The sequence below is a fragment of the Chelmon rostratus genome, chromosome 8 (assembly GCF_017976325.1).
Source record: "Chelmon rostratus isolate fCheRos1 chromosome 8, fCheRos1.pri, whole genome shotgun sequence".
NCBI lineage: Eukaryota > Metazoa > Chordata > Actinopteri > Chaetodontiformes > Chaetodontidae > Chelmon > Chelmon rostratus.
In genome coordinates this window covers 10,827,147-10,838,224 of record NC_055665.1, presented here as the reverse complement: position 1 = coordinate 10,838,224, position 11,078 = coordinate 10,827,147, and the positions used below count along the sequence as shown (strand labels likewise).

Genomic DNA, 11,078 nt, shown 5'->3' with positions numbered 1-11,078 from the left:
CCGCTGCGCCTCCGCATCCAGGAGCAGCTCTATAAGGACTCGGCATCACTTGGAGGAGCTGGAGGCAGCCCCGCAGGGATCCAAGCGTCCGCGGATTTCCCTCGAATGGATTATCATTCACAAGTACTTTTCTCCTGAGCTCTCCTTCACTTCTTGCTCTCCAGTCCAGTTGCACAGTGAATTATCGCCCGACCCGTTTACGTGCCTCGGTATTGCGGTACTTTGCTGACGACTTGCAGTATAAATGCACCGCTAGGATATCACTTGCACTGCGCCAAGAGCCCCCCGCCTCAGTTTACAGTCAGCTCGGCACTTTAATCACTTTGCTAATTGAAAATTTGGACTTTCGTTTGGACCAGTGCCTACAAATTATCGTCTGATCTTTTTCCCCTCAGATCTTGCTGTTTTTTCTTTTTTATTTTGTACTTCAGACCCTCCCTCTCCTGCCTCACAGCCCGTCACCCCTCCTCCTCCTTTGCTGCCCGTGAGTCAGTTCAAACAGCTGCATAGAAGATGTGAGTATTAATGCGGCTTTTCTGCTGCGCTCTTTTCATTATAACTACACGAAAAATCTCCCTCAAGCTGCTCTGGGTGAATATATATTGAAAGCAGTTTATTTCCTTGCATGTTTTTCCATGGCTGTGGGGGGTTTGGGGGTCTTAAACTGAACTGCTGCTGAATTTCTCGCAGCTTGATGGATTTTGCTGACGCAAGTAAAATTTTCTGAATTATGCATGCAGGGACTGACTGCTGCCACTCTGAAGCATGGGGTAGAGTTATTTGGAGCGTTTTGGTTATTATATACCACATATCTAAAAAAGTCAAAGTAAAATTTTGTTAAATGCATTGCGGTTCAGAGGGTTTGAGGTTACCATCATCACCAGGAACATTCGTGTTAAAATGACTGATGGTTCATGAGGTGAAGACCTTTTTTTGTCCTGCTGCAGTGATTTGTTGAACTGTCCATCAGGCCAGTGAGTGGCTGCTCCCCCAAGGAGCTTGTTTGCTCAGTTTGAAACCTCCTGGACCCACTCCTCCTCCTCCTCCTCCCCCCGCCCCTGCCGGATTAAACCCTTTCTCCGCACATCACTTTCCAGCCTTACCTTCTCCTTCCTCTGCAATCCATCACAAGAACTTCTCCCATCTTTTTTTTCCTCTCCTGCCCCCATTATTCAGCCAGCATCTTCCTGGAGAGGACTTTCTGTTTCATCCAATCCCATTCTTCACCTGCTCATTCTCTCCTCATGTCTTCCCCCTTCACATCCCATCTTCTGCATTCCTTGCCCTACATCTCCACTCTCCAGTACATATTATGCAGTTTTCTCCATTTTACTATGTGGCAGCTTTATGCCCCCCTCTATGGCGCCGGTTAGCTGCTCTTAGAGCTTTCTGCTTTACTCCGATCTCAATTCCTCGTGCTTCTTCTCAGGTCTGCCCCAGATGCTGCCCCAGCTGGAGCCCCCGGCGCTCCAGGAGCCCCCGGTGCAGATGGAGCCCCAGCTGGGGCCCCTCCCGCCCCACCCAACACCTCCAGCAACCGCAGGCTACAGCAGACACAGGCCCAAGTCGAGGAGGTGAGCTGGACAGGGCCAGACTAAGAGTTTGATGATCCAAGCAATGTGTCAGTATTAAAGCAGTTGAGGAACCACATATATGGCTTACTCGTGAAATATGTGCATCATATGCACAGTGCTTATACAGGACAAACAAGCATGTAAAATGTTTGTTGCTGGTCTTACGTTCTCTGAAAATGTCTGGTCTCGTTAATGCATAATGGTCTCTGCTGCAATTTGCAAATGCATTGCAATTACTCATTTATGGTATGGCTGCAGAAAACCCTTTGTCCCCTGTGTTGCTCTCCTTTAACCGTGCTTGTCATCCTCTTTGTCTCTCCTCCCCACTACTGCCAAATGCTTTCTCATCCTCGCCGCCGCGGGCTAGGTGGTGGATATCATGCGGGTGAACGTGGACAAGGTTTTGGAAAGGGACCAGAAGCTTTCAGAGCTGGATGACAGAGCGGATGCTCTCCAAGCAGGAGCCTCCCAGTTTGAAAGCTGCGCAGCCAAGTTAAAGAACAAGTACTGGTGGAAGAACTGCAAGGTGGGCACATTTGTGTGGGTCCATTAAACAGATTGTTATCACTGAAAGAAACTCATAATCTAACCTGAGCCTGTTAGTGTGTGATGTGGTTCATAGAGTTTAGCATGTGCACAGAGCTAGAAAATAATTAAAAATTAAGTGTGAACCAGATCTTCAGCTCTTTTATTTGAAAGCATCAGACGACTGTTCGTGCTGAGGCGAACACACTGTGTCCGTTCTGGACGCCGTCATTCTGCTCTCCGCTCGCTAATTTGCTAATGAGCTGCTGTGGAAGACTGAGCAGATGCTTTGGGGAAAATGGGGAAAAGAGGTCTGTTGTGGTGCAGTATTCACTATCCAGGCTCAGAAATACTCAAGAGGCTGCCCATCTTAAGCACAACAAACGCAAAGGATCTCAAGGGTTTTGTTGTTCAGATGTGTTTCTTTTTGAACTTCACACACACTCACAGTGCACCTTGACTTCCTTAATAAAAGTACATCCATAGTAAATGTTGCTGTTTTCTCCTTGCAGATGATGATCATGATGGGTATCATTGGAGTCATTGTGGTTGGAATAATATTCTGTGAGTAGAAGATCTTGATAATGATGCAAAGATTGATCTGACTATTGATAGAATGACAGATGGGCTGATATATAGGCTTTTATTAACAAATTAGATAAAGCACATGATAGTTAAGTATTTACCAGTTTATTCTCTTTGCTGCAGAGGAACAGTTATATGAGAAAAAGCGTCCTCTGGCTGTTAGTCAGCCAGTATGCAGTAGTGTTGATGTATTCATGCTGTTATTTCTGCAGGAAATAAAGATACGGAGATTGTTCTTTTGACTTAGTGAGCGGATGCTGGCAGTTATAAGACAGCACCAACACATTATTTGTATTATTTTGTTATAATTATAGATATAATACCAATTTATTAAAATAAAGTTGCAAACACCATATAAGGAGAGCTCAGCTGACTGTTCTCTATCTGTTGAAGTGATGCATTGGCAGATCCAAGACACTGACTTTCTCTCCCTCTCCCCTTCATTTGCAGTGTACTTCTTCTACTGAGCTCAGCCCATCAATACAGATGGATATGGACTTGAGAATGACATGAGAGGGAAGAGAAAAAAAAAAGAAACCCAAGCACCTCCTTTTATCCGTCCTCTCCTTCCTCTCATCACACAGTCTTCCATCAAACCATCTTGCACTTATACATGACAGTAGTGTTTCTAGGTGTCTCTGATCTCTTTTGTCGCCCTTTCCCTCCCTTCTTGTTGTTGCTTTCTTCCACCGGTTTGGCGTCAAGTCTCGCTCACTCTCTCCTGTCTCTGCACCTCATGTATTATTGAAGGGCGCAGCAGGCAGAGTGAAGGAGGAAGAAAGAAAGGGAAGGAGGGAGAGAGAGAGAGAAAATTCATGTGACACGGGGAACACACGGGGCTCAGTCCTCAGAACAGAGCTGTGGGGGGAAATGTACAATGTACAGGAAGGTGAATGAGAGTTTGCAGTCCTTTCTACCCCAGGTACGCCAAAGCTTGTTCATAATACCTTTTTTGAGAGTCCTACATTTGTAAATTGATACTGACATACCCAACTAACACACTCCTTCTGTCACAACTGCTACCATCATTGCTACTTACTAACACGAGGTCATGTTAGATTAAGATTACCAACATTTTTGTTGTATGCGCGTGTGTGTATTTGTGATCCAAAGCATCGTAGACAATAGCTTTTTCCAAGTTTAGCTGGTAGGCTTTAATTCCTAACCTTTTCATTTCCTTTCCTGTCTGGCTTTCTCTTACGTGGTCTCTTATTTTTGTTCAGTAATGACAGCAAGAGAAAGGAATTTGAAAAATGAAAGAGACTGTGTGACAGTATCAGGAAAGGAAGAAGTGATTCAGGGAACGGTAGTAAGTGTACTGCAGCATTTCTTTCCTGTATAAATAACACAAACTTAATTCTGGACTGATAGGCAATTATTGATAAAGTATTTCTATAAATATGCTTCATTTCACCTTGGTTTTTGCACCATAGGTGGTGACATAGTAATATGCACAGCAAGACAAACAGACAAGCAGCCACAAACAGACAATCTACTGTATACATGAACTGACGGCTCAGACCCAGAGGCAGGTCTCTGAGCTCTGAGGTGGACAGCGTCACAGCCATAGACAGATGAATGTGTAGCGTCACACTTCAAACAGGTACAAATGCCAACTTGTTTGGGAAGTTTTGCAGACAAAGTGTTTCTTTGATTGCTCTTTAAGTTGACCTGATCTTCAACAAGCGGGAAAATGGGAGAAAGGACATAGTTAAAAAACCCAAAGCCACCTGGCCCTCCCCTCTCCCCCCCTCACTCACATAAAAACAAACTCACCTGCAATATGGTCATGGCCAAAATGAGGTGTTTCTAACTTGCATGGCAAACGGTGTCCATAGTTTTGCCTCTTTGTGTGACCTGTGTATCTGCCATTTCTGAATCTAACTGCCGATTGTACATTTTCTTTTGTTAGTGGTTTAACGGACCTGTGTATAATGTCTTTCTGATCTGATAATTACTGCTTATGCAATGCAATGATGCTCAAGAGTTTGCCAAATTTTGTTAATTTCACTTGCTTTTGAGAGAAAAATAATATTCAGAGACTGCAAAACACTGCTACTGTAGTAAACTGTTACAAACATGTGGTATTGTAGTACACATCAGTCAGATTATGGTCCTGAAAATGTGTATATAAATTCTTTCAGGTTTTCTTGGGGGATTGTTGGATATAAAAGAAAGGCTAGTTTTCCTCTCTTTGGACTGATTCTGAGAGTTGATAACATTAAGAAAACATGAACAACCTTATGTGCAAAATGCATTTATGCATAATTGTAGCAGTTAGCCAAAGTTATCTGATAGTACTGTGCAACATTATTATCAGGTAATTACCACGTGAGATATGAGAACCTGTTTTGTGATTTACAACCTGAAAATGCAGTAAGAGATGCAACAGGATTTGCGAAAACAAATGCATGCTTAACACTTTTGCTGATGCCAATAAACAAATCATCAACAGAACTGAGTGCTGACCTTTGTGTTTTCACATACCGAGCCAATTTAAATCTTTGACTGATTTGTCTTCAACAGAGCTTCAGATGTGATTTAAGAGATGTACTCATACTGATGATGTCAAATAACTTAAACGACACTGCAGAGTCACAAAATCTTTCATTGTTAAAACGTAAATTACAACGAGAGTAAACAACATCAACCCAAAAACATAAAAACACGGGCTACATTCAAATCAGTACCAATGAAACGAGTGCAAGAAAAAGCCTTTCTACAAAAGAAACTATCATCCAGATTTCCCTCATCCATGACCTACATTGGTTTGTTGCAACTTTGCACTAAAGCGGCATGAAGTTTACTATGAGTCATTCAAACCCAAAACTTTTTTTATAGCTGCATCACTCCACCAAATGGAAGAATTCTGGATGTATTGTGCAAATTTTATACAATTTCCCAAAATTTAGCCTGCCATATATGAGGTCTTTGGAAATTTTATTTTACACCGTAAAACATGTTTACACATTAAAGCAGAAGCAGGCGTTTGTAAACTGACACTGGAGAAGCTGAGAGTGCCTGCTGCCTACACGTATGTGATTCAACCTGATCTTTGCTACCTGCAAACTCTGGAGAGTAAAACAGAAACTTTAGTCCTCTGATGACGTGACAGCTAACAAACTGAATACTGTGATGGAAGAAAGCAAGTTATGTTTCCCACAACACTATTTCAATAAGTCAGTGTTACAGGAATAATGAAACTGCAGTGGGTCATTTGTGTGTGAAAAGGGTTTTAAAAAGCAGAGTTTGGTTATTTAAACAGTGGGTTTTATGCCAAATGCTTAGAATTTAATATGTTGCAGGTTACAGATATGCAGCCTCCAAATTAGCTTACTTCATCTTTATAAAAACTGCTACCGTCAATACTTAATAACAAATTTAAAAAGCAAATAAATATACAGCAAAATATTTAAATACAGTAATTTTTCCACAAAAATTAATGTTCTTCGCTACAGTAGAAGGCAGGGCAAGGCAAGGCAAGGAAGAGTTAACAGAAGCAGTGAGAGCGTCTGATGAAATCAGTAATTTCTTACAGGCTCACAAATGACACAAAAAAGTTTTTCTGGGCTCAGTTTCAAATCAGGATTATCTACTATAATATCTGCTAACTTATCTCATGACCTGGTAGAAGAAAATCACAGTGACGACCAGGAAACCCAGCACCAACCAATAGGAATCTGCAGACCGAAAAACAAAGACAACAGTTAAGGATTTTTATACAGGGCTGACATCAAGCACAAGACACGAGACGTGTCCATCACTTTTCAACCCACTTTAGAGTCAGTTCTGTATGACGAGAGCCCTGATGGCTGCGTTCACATGGGTCTCACAACATATGATAGCAACAGTAGTGAGCAAAATAATGGTATGGGACACTGAATTTGATGAATTTACTGTTTATCAGAACACAAATTAGTCGAGAATTAGCTTGCTGGTGTTGGCATGAAAGCAGCAGAAGGGACGTAATGGGAACGCAGCTGTTGAGGCTTTCTTCAAACAGAAGTGGGCGAGTTTTCATCCACAGTGGGTTGGAAAAACGACAGACACTGAACACAGAAAGCAAAGCAAAACAAACATTATTCTGTTTCCTACTGCTTGCTCTGTTTTTAGATTATGTTGGGTGAGTGGGTGAAAAACTTCTGTCTGCTGTGATGTAAACCAAAAGAGTGTGATTTGACCTAAACTATAACTTCCAAACAAATGTGTATTATATTCCACTCTAATATTATAGGAAACATAAGCATAAAGTAAAGCCACAACATGTCTTTACATTTCGTTTGTTGTACAGATTACATAAATGAGATATAACCTGTTCATTAGTGAGCTTTAGAGGGGCTGATAAGTAGATTTTGTTGCACTTAGACAGAACCAGGCTAGCTGTTTGCCCCTGTTTCCAGTCTTTATGCTAAGCTAAGCTAAGCAGCTCCTGTGGCTTCATGTTTTCAGTACAGACATAAGACTGCTATTGACCTTCTAAACTAACTCTCGGCAGGATGGAACTTGTTTACCAAAATTTCAACCTAATCCTTCCAAATAAAACGGCAACAAACAACAGCCACACATGCAGTATGTAATACCTGGCTGTGGGGTTTCTACCACCAGACTGACTGAGAGAGGAGCGCTCATGGCCGGGTGGGACACCCTGCAGGTGATCGTGGTTCCAGGGGAGATGCTGGAGGGCACAGTGAGGTGAGATGACAGGGAATAGGTCCCATCGCCATGCTGTCGATGGCTGGACAGAGAGCCCTGATCTGGAAACACTGTAGGCTCTGCGTCTGTGGGAGAGTGGTAGGACCACTCCATCTGACAGACAGAAGAAAGCAGAGGATTATGACCTGTGAATCAATCAATCGGTCAATCAGACTTTAATCATATGTATTGTAAATGCTTTAATAACAAGAAAAACAATTTTCAAATCAAATCTGTTGGTCATAGTCAGGCAGGATTATGTATTTCCCATCTCTGCTTGGAGGATCCACTCAGGTCAGTTTATGATGTTACCAGACAATCAAGATTTTAATCACTGCTAAGTTGTTCAGTGCCAGAAAAGCTAAAAACATAGAAAACCATACTGGTTAGCATCTACTGTAAGAACATACTGTAGTAGTCACAGACCTGAGCATCCAGTGGATAGTATTGAGCGCAGTGGCAGCTCAGTGTCTGGGGTGTCTTCAAAACCAGTTTCTCCTCTGAGAGTGAAACTTGGGGTGGCTCTGAGAAGAAAGAGCAACAGAGGAAGAGCTGACAGACGTTCAGGTGGATTTTTCTGAATTGAGGGATAAGAGTGAAACTTACGAATAATGTTGAGTTGAATGATCTGCTGAGCTTGGAAAAGGCCTGTACTGACAGTGCAGATGTAGGTCCCCTCATCCAAAACCTTCAGCTTGGCCAGACTCACAGAGACGTCGCCCTCGCCGACAACCTTGGCGACATCCATGCTTGAGCCCTTCCTTTCTGCATTCACTGAGGACAAAAAGACAACTCAACTCAAGATCCTCTTATTTTCTTGTTGGTTTATCCATATCCAGTGGTCATCATAAGAAGAATGAATTGGCTCAGATGTCAGTAATCTGCAGATATTAAATGATTCTGAGCATGGTTGAGGAAAAAGCAAACTCTTCACTTCCTCTCTTGTTCTAGAGCCTTTGACCATACACATGGCTCTTCATGCCCTCTCTATTTGTTAAGTTTTATGCTGTTTTCTCACATGTAGTCACGGCTGTTAAAAGTAGTCTCCATAGCCTCAGAGCTTGTGGTCTAACAGATCAAAACATTTCAATGCTTTTGGATTGGAAATGAGGGATGGATTACCCATTTATCGTGCAATTAGGAGGGATTGATTCGTAAAACACCACACAAACTGATGTCTTCAAGATGTTGATAACAAGATACTATAATCATGCACATCATACATACATCACAATAGTATGTCACCCTAATTCACACAACATCTGAAATGAAATGAAATGTTTGTAGCATAAATATGTAGAGTTACAGCTGATCATTTTTAAAGCTGATACTGCTGCTCGGCAAGGCTGCTTTTGTAACTGTGAAATTTAAAAAATACTGTCCCCAAAACCTCACTTAAAATGAGCACAGAGAGTCCGTTTTCTTTTATTTATTCATGAACTTCCAGACCACTGAAGCCAGCCTGCACTAATGTACCATCATCAGCACTCTCAGGGCTACATGAAGCAGAGTTTAAACCCTCCTAAAGACCCTGGATAAGCAGAGGAGGCCAGGTACACCTGTTCACACAGCACTTACCCTCTGTGCTCTCTTCTGCACCATCCAGCCTTGTCTTCATTTCAAGCACTTTCCGCCCTTTCCCCCTGTGCTGCACTCGCCACTCAATGCCCACCTCCTGTGCTAAGGGTCTCTCCTGCTGCCTGAATCCACAGTTGAGGAGAACATCACCCCTCAGAGGGGCAGTTACGGACGTAATGTGGGAAAACACCAGGAATATCACTGACATACAGAAAGCAAAGACAATGACAATGACAAAGAAAAAGAAAAAGTAGTGAGATTGATGTTGTTGTCTGTCTCACAAAGCAAAAAATGGAAAAAAATACAATAAGATCAAATGGGATATTAAAGTGTGAGTCTAACCCTCAGTCAGAAGAGTTCCGGACTGGCTAAGAGGCAGACCCAGTTTGTTTTGTATGAGGGTTGACTGGTCCTTCTTCACCGTCAGAGTCTGCAGGATCAACGCGGTGCTAAACTCAATTCCCTCCACATTAAGGGAGACCATGAAGTAGGCTGGCTCCGAATGTTCCTGGGCTCCACGGGGGGTGTAACTGCTGATTTCACACATCACTTCCTGCTCATTACAGTCCGCATGGAGCAGCACATCTGCTTTGGGGATTTCAGGTGATGAGACTGTCACAGAGGGATGAGAGGAGAGGTTCAACACAGGTTGTGCATATAATACACCAAACTTTAAACGCAGAGAAGGCAGCAGGGAAAACCTTTGGCTTCTAACAGGATGGCATCTGGATCAGGGACTGAAGGCGGGACAAACGGAGTGAGCGTTTCCAGCGATTCGTCAGGAGACACTGGGATGTCTCTTAAGACAAGAGTGGCTGGAGTCCGTGTGAAAAGGGCGCCACCACCCATTCCACCCATTCCACCCAGTCCGGCTCCCTCCTCCACCAGGGTGCAGGAAAGGACCACATCTGCAACCCCATTACCTGAGAATCAAGGGGCAGAAAAAAAACCTAAAAATCTTAGTTTTACCTGCATACTATATATACTTAAAAACATTTTTAACGTAATCAGATAAACAAGCACAAGAAGATTACTACTAAACAAAAGTAAAAAAAATAAGGCCTTTTATGGATCTATTGTTTCCTAAAAATATATTAAAAGTTTCCTGGAAATATAATTGAACTTGGTATAAATAATAGGCAAACAGAAACAGAGTTCTGAGACTGAGTTTGTTTAGTTCTGTCTTTAAAAGTCTTTAAAAGCAACAGTTTATTTCCAAAGGAATTGACATGAACAAACTGCTCCATTTAACCCCAAGTAAATATTCATTCATCATTCATTTATTACTGGAAGCTTTATTCGTCATATGTGCTGAACTGCAAGCAGTTTGCATGTTCATCTGACCTGCTACGCGCTGAAGGATTATTTATTATAATTATTAGTATTTATTTATTTGACTCATTTAATTGGAGGCGTACAAAATCAATACTGTGTATTTAAGCTATAATTAGTGGGGCATGGTTCTCTCCAGGTCTAAGGTCTATCAGGCAATGTGAAATCAATACGTCTCAAGGTAGCATATAGTCTCAGTAAATAGTCGGTCTATTTATTGGCACTACTAGCCCACTTATATGTCCACCGTTCAGTGCTACATCAATACGGCCAAGATGAGAGCTCTTACCACAAACGCACGTCAGGAAGCATCCAAACAAAACTACTTCAATCATCATCGTGGAGTCTGGTTTCCGTGTTTTTAGTGCTGTGGGCAAAGTTTAACGTCAGAACAACAAGATAAAGGGAAATAACTGCGGAGAACTTCAATGCACTTTCACTTTTGATTTCAACAAATAAGAGGAACAACCGCTCAGCATGTCACTACACACATTTCAGAGCCTTTTCTTTAACCGAGCGGTAATACGTTGTAGCTGTACAACAGCGATAAATATAACTTTATCTAATAGTAAACGCTTGAGGTAATAGAGGAGATGTGTCGCCGTCGGCTGGAGCGGAGGAGGAGGAGGAGGAGTGAAAGTGAAAGCGAGCAGAGAGGAGGATCCAATGACGGAGCAGGAGGGAGGAGTCATGGGTCACTATGGAAACAAGTTCTAACGTCCGCCTGTCAGTCAATCCCGCCCTAAGACATTTTTAATGTAATGTAAAAATTTTCCCATTTAAAGTTGCTCC

At 42.3% G+C, this 11,078-nt stretch overlaps 2 protein-coding genes across 2 annotated transcripts; one reads left to right on the top strand and one right to left on the bottom strand.

The window, feature by feature from the left end:
• The first annotated feature begins 378 nt into the window (after nucleotides 1-378).
• zgc:92912 (uncharacterized protein LOC436805 homolog) lies at nucleotides 379-5,119 on the top strand. Its single transcript, XM_041942139.1, has 5 exons — nucleotides 379-515; nucleotides 1,430-1,574; nucleotides 1,942-2,100; nucleotides 2,612-2,663; nucleotides 3,135-5,119. Coding segments are annotated over exons 1-5 (375 nt in total). The 5' UTR covers nucleotides 379-513; the 3' UTR covers nucleotides 3,152-5,119.
• A 155-nt stretch (nucleotides 5,120-5,274) lies between these two features.
• On the bottom strand, nucleotides 5,275-10,919 carry tapbpl (TAP binding protein like). Its single transcript, XM_041942014.1, has 9 exons — nucleotides 10,778-10,919; nucleotides 10,576-10,653; nucleotides 9,656-9,877; nucleotides 9,297-9,566; nucleotides 8,955-9,155; nucleotides 7,983-8,150; nucleotides 7,803-7,900; nucleotides 7,265-7,490; nucleotides 5,275-6,364 (listed from the first exon to the last, which is right to left on the bottom strand). The coding sequence occupies exons 2-9, from the start codon at nucleotides 10,622-10,624 to the stop codon at nucleotides 6,297-6,299; spliced, it is 1,302 nt and encodes a 433-aa protein (XP_041797948.1). The 5' UTR covers nucleotides 10,625-10,653; nucleotides 10,778-10,919; the 3' UTR covers nucleotides 5,275-6,296.
• Nucleotides 10,920-11,078: the final 159 nt, after the last annotated feature.

Bases quoted from the DNA above. Each gene is read 5' to 3' on its own strand.
- tapbpl (XM_041942014.1), bottom strand. From the start codon at position 10,624: ATGATGATTGAAGTAGTTTTGTTTGGATGCTTCCTGACGTGCGTTTGT. The intron at 7,901-7,982 runs GTAAGTTTCACT...CTTTCTTCTCAG, and splicing joins CATTCAACTCAACATTATTC to AGCCACCCCAAGTTTCACTC. The intron at 7,491-7,802 runs GTCTGTGACTAC...TCTGTCTGTCAG, and splicing joins ACTATCCACTGGATGCTCAG to ATGGAGTGGTCCTACCACTC.
- zgc:92912 (XM_041942139.1), top strand. The intron at 1,575-1,941 runs GTGAGCTGGACA...GCCGCGGGCTAG, and splicing joins CACAGGCCCAAGTCGAGGAG to GTGGTGGATATCATGCGGGT. The intron at 2,101-2,611 runs GTGGGCACATTT...TTCTCCTTGCAG, and splicing joins ACTGGTGGAAGAACTGCAAG to ATGATGATCATGATGGGTAT.